General features: G+C 52.4%; 1 protein-coding gene across 1 annotated transcript in view; it reads left to right on the forward strand.

The window, feature by feature from the left end:
* The window catches only part of trpm2 (transient receptor potential cation channel, subfamily M, member 2), a gene marked incomplete at its 3' end in the record, with an annotated part of 195,380 nt that extends 192,780 nt beyond the window's left edge, over positions 1-2,600 (forward strand). The window contains exon 17 of the mRNA XM_067978459.1: positions 2,482-2,600. Within this exon, the coding sequence (XP_067834560.1) occupies positions 2,482-2,600 (119 nt within the window). The remainder of the gene's footprint in view (positions 1-2,481) is intronic.
* Between the last annotated feature and the right edge of the window lie 13,556 nt (positions 2,601-16,156).

The raw sequence follows: 16,156 nt of genomic DNA on the forward strand, positions 1-16,156 counted from the left end.
AGTGTAGAGGGAGCTTTACTCTGTATCTAACCCGTGCTGTACCTGCCCTGGGAGTGTTTGATGGGACAGTGTAGAGGGAGCTTTACTCTGTATCTAACCCGTGCTGTACCTGCCCTGGGAGTGTTTGATGGGACAGTGTAGAGGGAGCTTTACTCTGTATCTAACCCGTGCTGTACCTGCCCTGGGAGTGTTTGATGGGACAGTGTAGAGGGAGCTTTACTCTGTATCTAACCCGTGCTGTACCTGCCCTGGGAGTGTTTGATGGGACAGTGTAGAGGGAGCTTTACTCTGTATCTAACCCGTGCTGTACCTGCCCTGGGAGTGTTTGATGGGACAGTGTAGAGGGAGCTTTACTCTGTATCTAACCCGTGCTGTACCTGCCCTGGGAGTGTTTGATGGGACAGTGTAGAGGGAGCTTTACTCTGTATCTAACCCATGCTGTACCTGCCCTGGGAGTGTTTGATGGGACAGTGTAGAGGGAGCTTTACTCTGTATCTAACCCGTGCTGTACCTGCCCTGGGAGTGTTTGATGGGACAGTGTAGAGGGAGCTTTACTCTGTATCTAACTCTGTACCTGCCCCGCGAGTGTTTGATGGGACAGTGTGGAGGGAGATTTACTCTGTATCTAACCCTGTACCTGCCCTGGGAGTGTTTGATGGGACAGTGTAGAGGGAGCTTTACTCTGTATCTAACCCGTGCTGTACCTGCCCTGGGAGTGTTTGATGGGACAGTGCAGAGGGAGCTTTACTCTGTATCTAACCCATGCTGTACCTGCCCTGGGAGTGTTTGATGGGACAGTGTAGAGGGAGCTTTACTCTGTATCTAACCCGTGCTGTCCCTGCCCTGGGAGTTTTTGATGTGACAGTGGAGAGGGAGCTTTACTCTGTATCTAACCCGTGCTGTACCTGCCCTGGGAGTGTTTGATGGGACAGTGTAGAGGGAGCTTTACTCTGTATCTAACCCGTGCTGTACCTGCCCTGGGAGTGTTTGATGGGACAGTGTAGAGGGAGCTTTACTCTGTATCTAACCCGTGCTGTACCTGTCCTGGGAGTGTTTGATGGGACAGTGTAGAGGGAGCTTTACTCTGTATCTAATCCATGCTGTACCTGCCCTGGGAGTGTTTGATGGGACAGTGTAGAGGGAGCTTTACTCTGTATCTAACCCGTGCTGTACCTGCCCTGGGAGTGTTTGATGGGACAGTGTAGAGGGAGCTTTACTCTGTATCTAACCCGTGCTGTACCTGCCCTGGGAGTGTTTGATGGGACAGTGTAGAGGGAGCTTTACTCTGTATCTAACCCGTGCTGTACCTGTCCTGGGAGTGTTTGATGGGACAGTGTAGAGGGAGCTTTACTCTGTATCTAACCCGTGCTGTACCTGCCCTGGGAGTGTCTAGTCCTGACACGGACTGACCACATCGGATGTTATTCCATTCCCAGCATTGTAATTTCTCACTTTTATGCGCACAAAAGTTTTGCTGTTTTGAAATTTTTAAGTCGAACGTTTTGCTGGTGGATGCATGACATGTGACACAAAGTTCAGAGCGACTTTAAATAGTATCGATGGGAGCAGAAATTTGCAAAGGGCCATTGATCGATTCAGCGAGGCAGATGGAGTTCAATATGGGAAAGTGTGAGGTCATCACTTTGGACCAAAGAAAGACAAATCAGAGTATTTCCCAAATGGTGAGAAGCTCGGAACTGTGGATGGACTGAGAGATTTCGGGATCCAAGTACAGAAATCACTGCAAGCTAGTGGACAGGTGCAAAAAATAATTTAAAAGGCGAATGGAATGTGGGCCTTTATCTCGAGGGCTGGAATACAAAGGGGTGGAAGTTGTGTTCCAGGTGTGCAGAGCTCTGGTTAGATCACATCTGGAGACTGTGTTCAGTTCTGGGCACCGCCCCTCAGGAAGGATTTATTGGCCTTGGAGGGGGTGCAGTGCATTCACCAGAATGATATCAAGGCAGAAGGGTTAAACTATAAGGACAGGTTGCACAGACTCGGCTCGTATTCCCTTGAGTGTAGAAGATTAAGGGGTGATCTAATTGAAGTGTTTAAGATGATTAAAGGATTTGACAAGGCAGATCGAGACTATTTCCTCTGGTGGGGGAGTCCAGAACAAGGGGGCATTAACCTTAAAATTAGAGCTCGGCCGTTCAGGGGTGATGTCAGGAAGCATTTCTTCACACAAAGGGGAGTGGAAATCTGGAACTCTCTCCCCCAAAAAACTGTGGATGCTGGGGGTCAATTGAAAATTCGAAGACTGAGACTGATCGATTTTTGTGGGTGAGGGTATCAAGGGATTTGGAGCAATGGTGGTTGGATGGAGTTATGATACCGATCATCCATGGTCTAATTGAATGGCAGAGCAGATTCGAGGGGCTGAATGGTCCATCCCTGTTCCTATGATCCTAACTCTGCAGCATTACTTCCCTGGGTTCTCTCGGGGCTGGTCTGACTGGATGTTTGTCTGATTTGCAGCTGCTTTATGATAACGGTGGCTTTGGGTTTCGGAGGAAAGCGCTCCAGTATATCGGCAGCACCTGGAATCGGATGGACGTGGCCGCCATTTTGATTTTTTTGGTGGGACTCTTTTGCAGGTTTGAGTTGGTTCTGGTGTTTGCTATTTCTTTCCTGGACAGTCTCTCTCCTCCCCAAGGCAGTAACTCTCGCTGGGTCTGGGTTTCATGAGCTTCAGATGATCTCGGGCAGCTTGTCCACATGTGAGCCAGCACTATGAGTACTGGCCAGCTATTTAACCACATGGGGCATCACCGCTGACTCCATCCTGACCAGAGATCCACACTCACTCACATGTTCACACACTCACACACACACTTACACTCACTCACACTCACTCACACATTCAGACACATTCACACATCCACTCACACTCACACTTACTCAGGCACTAGCACTGAGACACACTCACACTCACTCACACACACTCACACACACTCACACACACTCACACTCACACTCACACACACTCACACTCACACTCACACACACTCACACACTCCAACAGGAGTAGGATAGTCGGCTGGTTTTTACCCCCTTCCTTCCCCCTAACTGAGTCAGAACGTAGCTCCCCAGCTCCCCAGCTCACTGAGCAGAGACTGGGGACCGAGCCTGGACTTGCTGCTCGACACGGCTCAGTTCCACACTGCACAGTGTATTTAACCCCCGAGCTGCTCGACACGGCTCAGTTCCACACTGCACAGTGTATTTAACCCCCGAGCTGCTCGGCAATGCTGATGGGCCCACTGAAGATTCCGACAGGATCTCGAATGGAGCATTGTGGGGAAAGGGTTAATTCCCCATTTTATCTTCAATGTTATCCTTTAAAATTGATCAAAAACAGCTTTATATTGGAGACTGAACAGAGAGTTATGGAAAACTGTTGATATCTTTCCGATGGAGGGACCTTGTACTGAGCGTTAGCTGGAGAGACCCATTAAACCCTCTCTCTCTCACTCCTCTACCTGGAGAGACCCATTAAACCCTCTCTCTCACTCCTCTACCTGGAGAGGCCCATTAAACCCTCTCTCTCTCACTCCTCTACCTGGAGAGGCCCATTAAACCCTCTCTCTCACACTCCTCTACCTGGAGAGGCCCATTAAACCCTCTCTCACACTCCTCTACCTGGAGAGACCCATTAAACCCTCTCTCTCTCACACTCCTCTACCTGGAGAGGCCCATTAAACCCTCTCTCTCTCACTCCTCTACCTGGAGAGGCCCATTAAACCCTCTCTCTCACTCCTCTACCTGGAGAGGCCCATTAAACCCTCTCTCTCTCACTCCTCTACCTGGAGAGGCCCATTAAACCCTCTCTCTCACACTCCTCTACCTGGAGAGGCCCATTAAACCCTCTCTCACACTCCTCTACCTGGAGAGGCCCATTAAACCCTCTCTCTCTCACACTCCTCTACCTGGAGAGACCCATTAAACCCTCTCTCTCTCACACTCCTCTACCTGGAGAGGCCCATTAAACCCTCTCTCTCTCACACTCCTCTACGTGGAGAGGCCCATTAAACCCTCTCTCTCTCACACTCCTCTACCTGGAGAGACCCATTAAACCCTCTCTCTCTCACACTCCTCTACCTGGAGAGGCCCATTAAACCCTCTCTCTCTCACACTCCTCCACCTGGAGAGGCCCATTAAACCCTCTCTCTCTCTCACTCCTCTACCTGGAGAGGCCCATTAAACCCTCTCTCTCTCACTCCTCTACCTGGAGAGGCCCATTAAACCCTCTCTCTCACACTCCTCTACCTGGAGAGGCCCATTAAACCCTCTCTCTCACACTCCTCTACCTGGAGAGGCCCATTAAACCCTCTCTCTCTCTCACTCCTCTACCTGGAGAGGCCCATTAAACCCTCTCTCTCTCTCACTCCTCTACCCGGAGAGGCCCATTAAACCCTCTCTCTCTCACACTCCTCTACCTGGAGAGGCCCATTAAACCCTCTCTCTCTCACACTCCTCTACCTGGAGAGGCCCATTAAACCCTCTCTCTCTCACACTCCTCTACGTGGAGAGGCCCATTAAACCCTCTCTCTCTCACACTCCTCCACCTGGAGAGGCCCATTAAACCCTCTCTCTCTCACACTCCTCTACCTGGAGAGGCCCATTAAACCCTCTCTCTCTCTCACTCCTCTACCTGGAGAGACCCATTAAACCCTCTCTCTCACACTCCTCTACCTGGAGAGACCCATTAAACCCTCTCTCTCTCACACTCCTCTACCTGGAGAGGCCCATTAAACCCTCTCTCACACACTCCTCTACCTGGAGAGGCCCATTAAACCCTCTCTCTCTCTCACTCCTCTACCTGGAGAGGCCCATTAAACCCTCTCTCTCACACTCCTCTACCTGGAGAGGCCCATTAAACCCTCTCTCTCTCACACTCCTCTACCTGGAGAGGCCCATTAAACCCTCTCTCTCTCTCACTCCTCTACCTGGAGAGGCCCATTAAACCCTCTCTCTCTCACTCCTCTACCTGGAGAGGCCCATTAAACCCTCTCTCTCACACACTCCTCTACCTGGAGAGGCCCATTAAACCCTCTCTCTCACACTCCTCTACCTGGAGAGACCCATTAAACCCTCTCTCTCACACTCCTCTACCTGGAGAGGCCCATTAAACCCTCTCTCTCTCTCACTCCTCTACCTGGAGAGACCCATTAAACCCTCTCTCTCTCACACTCCTCTACCTGGAGAGGCCCATTAAACCCTCTCTCTCACACTCCTCTACCTGGAGAGGCCCATTAAACCCTCTCTCTCACTCCTCTACCTGGAGAGGCCCATTAAACCCTCTCTCTCACACTCCTCTACCTGGAGAGGCCCATTAAACCCTCTCTCTCTCACACTCCTCTACCTGGAGAGGCCCATTAAACCCTCTCTCTCACACTCCTCTACCTGGAGAGGCCCATTAAACCCTCTCTCTCTCTCACTCCTCTACCTGGAGAGGCCCATTAAACCCTCTCTCTCACACTCCTCTACCTGGAGAGACCCATTAAACCCTCTCTCTCTCACACTCCTCTACCTGGAGAGGCCCATTAAACCCTCTCTCTCTCACACTCCTCTACCTGGAGAGGCCCATTAAACCCTCTCTCACACTCCTCTCCCTGGAGAGGCCCATTAAACCCTCTCTCTCTCACACTCCTCTACCTGGAGAGGCCCATTAAACCCTCTCTCTCTCACACTCCTCTACCTGGAGAGGCCCATTAAACCCTCTCTCTCTCACTCCTCTACCTGGAGAGACCCATTAAACCCTCTCTCTCTCACACTCCTCTACCTGGAGAGGCCCATTAAACCCTCTCTCTCTCACACTCCTCCACCTGGAGAGGCCCATTAAACCCTCTCTCTCACACTCCTCTACCTGGAGAGGCCCATTAAACCCTCTCTCTCTCACACTCCTCTACCTGGAGAGGCCCATTAAACCCTCTCTCACACTCCTCTACCTGGAGAGGCCCATTAAACCCTCTCTCTCTCACTCCTCTACCTGGAGAGGCCCATTAAACCCTCTCTCTCTCTCACTCCTCTACCTGGAGAGGCCCATTAAACCCTCTCTCTCTCACTCCTCTACCTGGAGAGGCCCATTAAACCCTCTCTCACACTCCTCTACCTGGAGAGGCCCATTAAACCCTCTCTCACACTCCTCTACCTGGACAGGCCCATTAAACCCTCTCTCTCTCTCACTCCTCTACCTGGAGAGGCCCATTAAACCCTCTCTCTCTCACTCCTCTACCTGGAGAGGCCCATTAAACCCTCTCTCTCTCACTCCTCTACCTGGAGAGGCCCATTAAACCCTCTCTCTCTCACACTCCTCTCCCTGGAGAGGCCCATTAAACCCTCTCTCTCACACTCCTCTACCTGGAGAGGCCCATTAAACCCTCTCTCACACACTCCTCTACCTGGACAGGCCCATTAAACCCTCTCTCTCTCTCACTCCTCTACCTGGAGAGGCCCATTAAACCCTCTCTCTCACTCCTCTACCTGGAGAGACCCATTAAACCCTCTCTCTCACACTCCTCTACCTGGAGAGACCCATTAAACCCTCTCTCACACTCCTCTACCTGGAGAGGCCCATTAAACCCTCTCTCTCACACTCCTCTACCTGGAGAGGCCCATTAAACCCTCTCTCTCTCACTCCTCTACCTGGAGAGGCCCATTAAACCCTCTCTCTCACACTCCTCTACCTGGAGAGACCCATTAAACCCTCTCTCTCACACTCCTCGACCTGGAGAGACCCATTAAACCCTCTCTCTCACACTCCTCTACCTGGAGAGACCCATTAAACCCTCTCTCTCACACTCCTCGACCTGGAGAGACCCATTAAACCCTCTCTCTCACACTCCTCTACCTGGAGAGGCCCATTAAACCCTCTCTCTCTCACACTCCTCTACCTGGAGAGGCCCATTAAACCCTCTCTCTCTCACACTCCTCTACCTGGAGAGGCCCATTAAACCCTCTCTCTCACACTCCTCTACCTGGAGAGGCCCATTAAACCCTCTCTCTCACACTCCTCTACCTGGAGAGGCCCATTAAACCCTCTCTCTCACACTCCTCTACCTGGAGAGGCCCATTAAACCCTCTCTCTCTCTCACTCCTCTACCTGGAGAGGCCCATTAAACCCTCTCTCTCACACTCCTCTACCTGGAGAGGCCCATTAAACCCTCTCTCTCTCACACTCCTCTACCTGGAGAGGCCCATTAAACCCTCTCTCTCTCACTCCTCTACCTGGAGAGACCCATTAAACCCTCTCTCTCTCACACTCCTCTACCTGGAGAGACCCATTAAACCCTCTCTCTCACACTCCTCGACCTGGAGAGACCCATTAAACCCTCTCTCTCACTCCTCTACCTGGAGAGGCCCATTAAACCCTCTCTCTCACACTCCTCTACCTGGAGAGACCCATTAAACCCTCTCTCTCACACTCCTCTACCTGGAGAGGCCCATTAAACCCTCTCTCTCACTCCTCTACCTGGAGAGGCCCATTAAACCCTCTCTCTCTCACACTCCTCTACCTGGAGAGGCCCATTAAACCCTCTCTCTCACACTCCTCTTCCTTGCAGAGGCCCATTAAACCCTCTCTCTCACACTCCTCTCCTTGGAGAGGCCCATTAAACCCTCTCTCTCACACTCCTCTACCTGGAGAGGCCCATTAAACCCTCTCTCTCACACTCCTCTTCCTTGTAGAGGCCCATTAAACCCTCTCTCTCACACTCCTCTCCTTGGAGAGGCCCATTAAACCCTCTCTCTCACACTCCTCTACCTGGAGAGGCCCATTAAACCCTCTCTCTCACACTCCTCTACCTGGAGAGGCCCATTAAACCCTCTCTCTCACTCCTCTACCTGGAGAGACCCATTAAACCCTCTCTCTCTCACACTCCTCTACCTGGAGAGACCCATTAAACCCTCTCTCTCTCACTCCTCTACCTGGAGAGGCCCATTAAACCCTCTCTCTCTCACTCCTCTACCTGGAGAGGCCCATTAAACCCTCTCTCACACTCCTCTACCTGGAGAGGCCCATTAAACCCTCTCTCTCTCACACTCCTCTCCCTGGAGAGGCCCATTAAACCCTCTCTCTCACACTCCTCTACCTGGAGAGGCACATTAAACCCTCTCTCTCACACTCCTCTACCTGGAGAGGCCCATTAAACCCTCTCTCACACTCCTCTACCTGGAGAGGCCCATTAAACCCTCTCTCTCTCACTCCTCTACCTGGAGAGGCCCATTAAACCCTCTCTCTCTCACACTCCTCTACCTGGAGAGGCCCATTAAACCCTCTCTCTCTCACACTCCTCTACCTGGAGAGGCCCATTAAACCCTCTCTCACACTCCTCTACCTGGAGAGGCCCATTAAACCCTCTCTCTCTCACTCCTCTACCTGGAGAGGCCCATTAAACCCTCTCTCTCTCACTCCTCTACCTGGAGAGGCCCATTAAACCCTCTCTCTCACACTCCTCTACCTGGAGAGGCCCATTAAACCCTCTCTCTCACACTCCTCTACCTGGAGAGGCCCATTAAACCCTCTCTCTCACACTCCTCTACCTGGAGAGGCCCATTAAACCCTCTCTCTCACACTCCTCTACCTGGAGAGGCCCATTAAACCCTCTCTCTCACACTCCTCTACCTGGAGAGGCCCATTAAACCCTCTCTCTCACACTCCTCTACCTGGAGAGGCCCATTAAACCCTCTCTCTCTCACACTCCTCTACCTGGAGAGGCCCATTAAACCCTCTCTCTCTCACTCCTCTACCTGGAGAGACCCATTAAACCCTCTCTCTCTCACACTCCTCTACCTGGAGAGACCCATTAAACCCTCTCTCTCTCACACTCCTCTACCTGGAGAGACCCATTAAACCCTCTCTCTCTCACACTCCTCTACCTGGAGAGGCCCATTAAACCCTCTCTCTCACACTCCTCGACCTGGAGAGACCCATTAAACCCTCTCTCTCACTCCTCTACCTGGAGAGGCCCATTAAACCCTCTCTCTCACACTCCTCTACCTGGAGAGGCCCATTAAACCCTCTCTCTCACACTCCTCTACCTGGAGAGGCCCATTAAACCCTCTCTCTCACACTCCTCTACCTGGAGAGGCCCATTAAACCCTCTCTCTCTCACACTCCTCTACCTGGAGAGACCCATTAAACCCTCTCTCTCACACTCCTCTACCTGGAGAGGCCCATTAAACCCTCTCTCTCACTCCTCTACCTGGAGAGGCCCATTAAACCCTCTCTCTCACAATCCTCTACCTGGAGAGGCCCATTAAACCCTCTCTCACACTCCTCTACCTGGAGAGGCCCATTAAACCCTCTCTCTCACTCCTCTGCCTGGAGAGGCCCATTAAACCCTCTCTCTCTCACTCCTCTACCTGGAGAGGCCCATTAAACCCTCTCTCACACTCCTCTACCTGGAGAGGCCCATTAAACCCTCTCTCTCTCTCACTCCTCTACCTGGAGAGGCCCATTAAACCCTCTCTCTCTCACACTCCTCTACCTGGAGAGGCCCATTAAACCCTCTCTCTCTCACACTCCTCTACCTGGAGAGGCCCATTAAACCCTCTCTCTCTCACTCCTCAACCTGGAGAGGCCCATTAAACCCTCTCTCTCTCACTCCTCTACCTGGAGAGGCCCATTAAACCATCTCTCTCTCACACTCCTCTACCTGGAGAGGCCCATTAAACCCTCTCTCTCTCACACTCCTCTACCTGGAGAGGCCCATTAAACCCTCTCTCTCTCACACTCCTCTCCCTGGAGAGGCCCATTAAACCCTCTCTCTCACTCCTCTACCTGGAGAGGCCCATTAAACCCTCTCTCTCACACTCCTCTGCCTGGAGAGACCCATTAAACCCTCTCTCTCTCACTCCTCTACCTGGAGAGGCCCATTAAACCCTCTCTCTCACACACTCCTCTACCTGGAGAGGCCCATTAAACCCTCTCTCTCTCACTCCTCTACCTGGAGAGGCCCATTAAACCCTCTCTCTCACACACTCCTCTACCTGGAGAGGCCCATTAAACCCTCTCTCTCTCACACTCCTCTACCTGGAGAGACCCATTAAACCCTCTCTCTCTCACTCCTCTACCTGGAGAGGCCCATTAAACCCTCTCTCTCTCACACTCCTCTACCTGGAGAGGCCCATTAAACCCTCTCTCTCTCACTCCTCTACCTGGAGAGGCCCATTAAACCCTCTCTCTCACACTCCTCTACCTGGAGAGGCCCATTAAACCCTCTCTCTCTCACACTCCTCTACCTGGAGAGGCCCATTAAACCCTCTCTCTCTCACACTCCTCGACCTGGAGAGGCCCATTAAACCCTCTCTCTCACACTCCTCTACCTGGAGAGACCCATTAAACCCTCTCTCTCTCACACTCCTCTACCTGGAGAGGCCCATTAAACCCTCTCTCTCACACTCCTCTACCTGGAGAGGCCCATTAAACCCTCTCTCACACTCCTCTACCTGGAGAGACCCATTAAACCCTCTCTCTCACACTCCTCTACCTGGAGAGGCCCATTAAACCCTCTCTCTCTCTCACTCCTCTACCTGGAGAGGCCCATTAAACCCTCTCTCTCACACTCCTCTACCTGGAGAGGCCCATTAAACCCTCTCTCTCTCACACTCCTCTACCTGGAGAGACCCATTAAACCCTCTCTCTCACACTCCTCTACCTGGAGAGGCCCATTAAACCCTCTCTCTCACACTCCTCTACCTGGAGAGGCCCATTAAACCCTCTCTCTCTCACACTCCTCTACCTGGAGAGGCCCATTAAACCCTCTCTCTCTCACACTCCTCTACCTGGAGAGGCCCATTAAACCCTCTCTCTCTCACTCCTCTACCTGGAGAGGCCCATTAAACCCTCTCTCTCTCACTCCTCTACCTGGAGAGGCCCATTAAACCCTCTCTCTCTCACACTCCTCTCCCTGGAGAGGCCCATTAAACCCTCTCTCTCACACTCCTCTACCTGGAGAGGCCCATTAAACCCTCTCTCACACACTCCTCTACCTGGAGAGGCCCATTAAACCCTCTCTCTCACTCCTCTACCTGGAGAGACCCATTAAACCCTCTCTCTCACACTCCTCTACCTGGAGAGACCCATTAAACCCTCTCTCACACTCCTCTACCTGGAGAGGCCCATTAAACCCTCTCTCTCACACTCCTCTACCTGGAGAGGCCCATTAAACCCTCTCTCTCTCACTCCTCTACCTGGAGAGGCCCATTAAACCCTCTCTCTCACACTCCTCTACCTGGAGAGACCCATTAAACCCTCTCTCTCACACTCCTCGACCTGGAGAGACCCATTAAACCCTCTCTCTCACACTCCTCTACCTGGAGAGACCCATTAAACCCTCTCTCTCACACTCCTCGACCTGGAGAGACCCATTAAACCCTCTCTCTCACACTCCTCTACCTGGAGAGGCCCATTAAACCCTCTCTCTCTCACACTCCTCTACCTGGAGAGGCCCATTAAACCCTCTCTCTCTCACACTCCTCTACCTGGAGAGGCCCATTAAACCCTCTCTCTCACACTCCTCTACCTGGAGAGGCCCATTAAACCCTCTCTCTCACACTCCTCTACCTGGAGAGGCCCATTAAACCCTCTCTCTCACACTCCTCTACCTGGAGAGGCCCATTAAACCCTCTCTCTCTCTCACTCCTCTACCTGGAGAGGCCCATTAAACCCTCTCTCTCACACTCCTCTACCTGGAGAGGCCCATTAAACCCTCTCTCTCTCACTCCTCTACCTGGAGAGACCCATTAAACCCTCTCTCTCTCACACTCCTCTACCTGGAGAGACCCATTAAACCCTCTCTCTCACACTCCTCGACCTGGAGAGACCCATTAAACCCTCTCTCTCACTCCTCTACCTGGAGAGGCCCATTAAACCCTCTCTCTCACACTCCTCTACCTGGAGAGACCCATTAAACCCTCTCTCTCACACTCCTCTACCTGGAGAGGCCCATTAAACCCTCTCTCTCACTCCTCTACCTGGAGAGGCCCATTAAACCCTCTCTCTCTCACACTCCTCTACCTGGAGAGGCCCATTAAACCCTCTCTCTCACACTCCTCTTCCTTGCAGAGGCCCATTAAACCCTCTCTCTCACACTCCTCTCCTTGGAGAGGCCCATTAAACCCTCTCTCTCACACTCCTCTACCTGGAGAGGCCCATTAAACCCTCTCTCTCACACTCCTCTTCCTTGTAGAGGCCCATTAAACCCTCTCTCTCACACTCCTCTCCTTGGAGAGGCCCATTAAACCCTCTCTCTCACACTCCTCTACCTGGAGAGGCCCATTAAACCCTCTCTCTCACACTCCTCTACCTGGAGAGACCCATTAAACCCTCTCTCTCACACTCCTCTACCTGGAGAGGCCCATTAAACCCTCTCTCTCTCACACTCCTCTACCTGGAGAGACCCATTAAACCCTCTCTCTCTCACTCCTCTACCTGGAGAGACCCATTAAACCCTCTCTCTCTCACTCCTCTACCTGGAGAGGCCCATTAAACCCTCTCTCTCACACTCCTCTACCTGGAGAGGCCCATTAAACCCTCTCTCTCTCTCACTCCTCTACCTGGAGAGGCCCATTAAACCCTCTCTCTCACACTCCTCTACCTGGAGAGGCCCATTAAACCCTCTCTCTCTCACTCCTCTACCTGGAGAGACCCATTAAACCCTCTCTCTCTCACACTCCTCTACCTGGAGAGACCCATTAAACCCTCTCTCTCACACTCCTCGACCTGGAGAGACCCATTAAACCCTCTCTCTCACTCCTCTACCTGGAGAGGCCCATTAAACCCTCTCTCTCACACTCCTCTACCTGGAGAGACCCATTAAACCCTCTCTCTCACACTCCTCTACCTGGAGAGGCCCATTAAACCCTCTCTCTCACTCCTCTACCTGGAGAGGCCCATTAAACCCTCTCTCTCTCACACTCCTCTACCTGGAGAGGCCCATTAAACCCTCTCTCTCACACTCCTCTTCCTTGCAGAGGCCCATTAAACCCTCTCTCTCACACTCCTCTCCTTGGAGAGGCCCATTAAACCCTCTCTCTCACACTCCTCTACCTGGAGAGGCCCATTAAACCCTCTCTCTCACACTCCTCTTCCTTGTAGAGGCCCATTAAACCCTCTCTCTCACACTCCTCTCCTTGGAGAGGCCCATTAAACCCTCTCTCTCACACTCCTCTACCTGGAGAGGCCCATTAAACCCTCTCTCTCACACTCCTCTACCTGGAGAGGCCCATTAAACCCTCTCTCTCACTCCTCTACCTGGAGAGACCCATTAAACCCTCTCTCTCTCACACTCCTCTACCTGGAGAGACCCATTAAACCCTCTCTCTCTCACTCCTCTACCTGGAGAGGCCCATTAAACCCTCTCTCTCTCACTCCTCTACCTGGAGAGGCCCATTAAACCCTCTCTCACACTCCTCTACCTGGAGAGGCCCATTAAACCCTCTCTCTCTCACACTCCTCTCCCTGGAGAGGCCCATTAAACCCTCTCTCTCACACTCCTCTACCTGGAGAGGCCCATTAAACCCTCTCTCTCACACTCCTCTACCTGGAGAGGCCCATTAAACCCTCTCTCACACTCCTCTACCTGGAGAGGCCCATTAAACCCTCTCTCTCTCACTCCTCTACCTGGAGAGGCCCATTAAACCCTCTCTCTCTCACACTCCTCTACCTGGAGAGGCCCATTAAACCCTCTCTCTCTCACACTCCTCTACCTGGAGAGGCCCATTAAACCCTCTCTCACACTCCTCTACCTGGAGAGGCCCATTAAACCCTCTCTCTCTCACTCCTCTACCTGGAGAGGCCCATTAAACCCTCTCTCTCTCACTCCTCTACCTGGAGAGGCCCATTAAACCCTCTCTCTCACACTCCTCTACCTGGAGAGGCCCATTAAACCCTCTCTCTCACACTCCTCTACCTGGAGAGGCCCATTAAACCCTCTCTCTCACACTCCTCTACCTGGAGAGGCCCATTAAACCCTCTCTCTCACACTCCTCTACCTGGAGAGGCCCATTAAACCCTCTCTCTCACACTCCTCTACCTGGAGAGGCCCATTAAACCCTCTCTCTCACACTCCTCTACCTGGAGAGGCCCATTAAACCCTCTCTCTCTCACACTCCTCTACCTGGAGAGGCCCATTAAACCCTCTCTCTCTCACTCCTCTACCTGGAGAGACCCATTAAACCCTCTCTCTCTCACACTCCTCTACCTGGAGAGACCCATTAAACCCTCTCTCTCTCACACTCCTCTACCTGGAGAGACCCATTAAACCCTCTCTCTCTCACACTCCTCTACCTGGAGAGGCCCATTAAACCCTCTCTCTCACACTCCTCGACCTGGAGAGACCCATTAAACCCTCTCTCTCACTCCTCTACCTGGAGAGGCCCATTAAACCCTCTCTCTCACACTCCTCTACCTGGAGAGGCCCATTAAACCCTCTCTCTCACACTCCTCTACCTGGAGAGGCCCATTAAACCCTCTCTCTCACACTCCTCTACCTGGAGAGGCCCATTAAACCCTCTCTCTCTCACACTCCTCTACCTGGAGAGACCCATTAAACCCTCTCTCTCACACTCCTCTACCTGGAGAGGCCCATTAAACCCTCTCTCTCACTCCTCTACCTGGAGAGGCCCATTAAACCCTCTCTCTCACAATCCTCTACCTGGAGAGGCCCATTAAACCCTCTCTCACACTCCTCTACCTGGAGAGGCCCATTAAACCCTCTCTCTCACTCCTCTGCCTGGAGAGGCCCATTAAACCCTCTCTCTCTCACTCCTCTACCTGGAGAGGCCCATTAAACCCTCTCTCACACTCCTCTACCTGGAGAGGCCCATTAAACCCTCTCTCTCTCTCACTCCTCTACCTGGAGAGGCCCATTAAACCCTCTCTCTCTCACACTCCTCTACCTGGAGAGGCCCATTAAACCCTCTCTCTCTCACACTCCTCTACCTGGAGAGGCCCATTAAACCCTCTCTCTCTCACTCCTCAACCTGGAGAGGCCCATTAAACCCTCTCTCTCTCACTCCTCTACCTGGAGAGGCCCATTAAACCATCTCTCTCTCACACTCCTCTACCTGGAGAGGCCCATTAAACCCTCTCTCTCTCACACTCCTCTACCTGGAGAGGCCCATTAAACCCTCTCTCTCTCACACTCCTCTCCCTGGAGAGGCCCATTAAACCCTCTCTCTCACTCCTCTACCTGGAGAGGCCCATTAAACCCTCTCTCTCACACTCCTCTGCCTGGAGAGACCCATTAAACCCTCTCTCTCTCACTCCTCTACCTGGAGAGGCCCATTAAACCCTCTCTCTCACACACTCCTCTACCTGGAGAGGCCCATTAAACCCTCTCTCTCTCACTCCTCTACCTGGAGAGGCCCATTAAACCCTCTCTCTCACACACTCCTCTACCTGGAGAGGCCCATTAAACCCTCTCTCTCTCACACTCCTCTACCTGGAGAGACCCATTAAACCCTCTCTCTCTCACTCCTCTACCTGGAGAGGCCCATTAAACCCTCTCTCTCTCACACTCCTCTACCTGGAGAGGCCCATTAAACCCTCTCTCTCTCACTCCTCTACCTGGAGAGGCCCATTAAACCCTCTCTCTCACACTCCTCTACCTGGAGAGGCCCATTAAACCCTCTCTCTCTCACACTCCTCTACCTGGAGAGGCCCATTAAACCCTCTCTCTCTCACACTCCTCGACCTGGAGAGGCCCATTAAACCCTCTCTCTCTCACTCCTCTACCTGGAGAGACCCATTAAACCCTCTCTCTCTCACACTCCTCTACCTGGAGAGACCCATTAAACCCTCTCTCTCTCACACTCCTCTACCTGGAGAGGCCCATTAAACCCTCTCTCTCACACTCCTCTACCTGGAGAGGCCCATTAAACCCTCTCTCACACTCCTCTACCTGGAGAGACCCATTAAACCCTCTCTCTCACACTCCTCTACCTGGAGAGGCCCATTAAACCCTCTCTCTCTCACACTCCTCTACCTGGAGAGACCCATTAAACCCTCTCTCTCACACTCCTCTACCTGGAGAGGCCCATTAAACCCTCTCTCTCACACTCCTCTACCTGGAGAGGCCCATTAAACCCTCTCTCTCTCACACTCCTCTACCTGGAGAGGCCCATTAAACCCTCTCTCTCTCACACT

The sequence above is a fragment of the Heptranchias perlo genome, unplaced genomic scaffold, assembly GCF_035084215.1.
Source record: "Heptranchias perlo isolate sHepPer1 unplaced genomic scaffold, sHepPer1.hap1 HAP1_SCAFFOLD_292, whole genome shotgun sequence".
NCBI classification, from domain to species: domain Eukaryota; kingdom Metazoa; phylum Chordata; class Chondrichthyes; order Hexanchiformes; family Hexanchidae; genus Heptranchias; species Heptranchias perlo.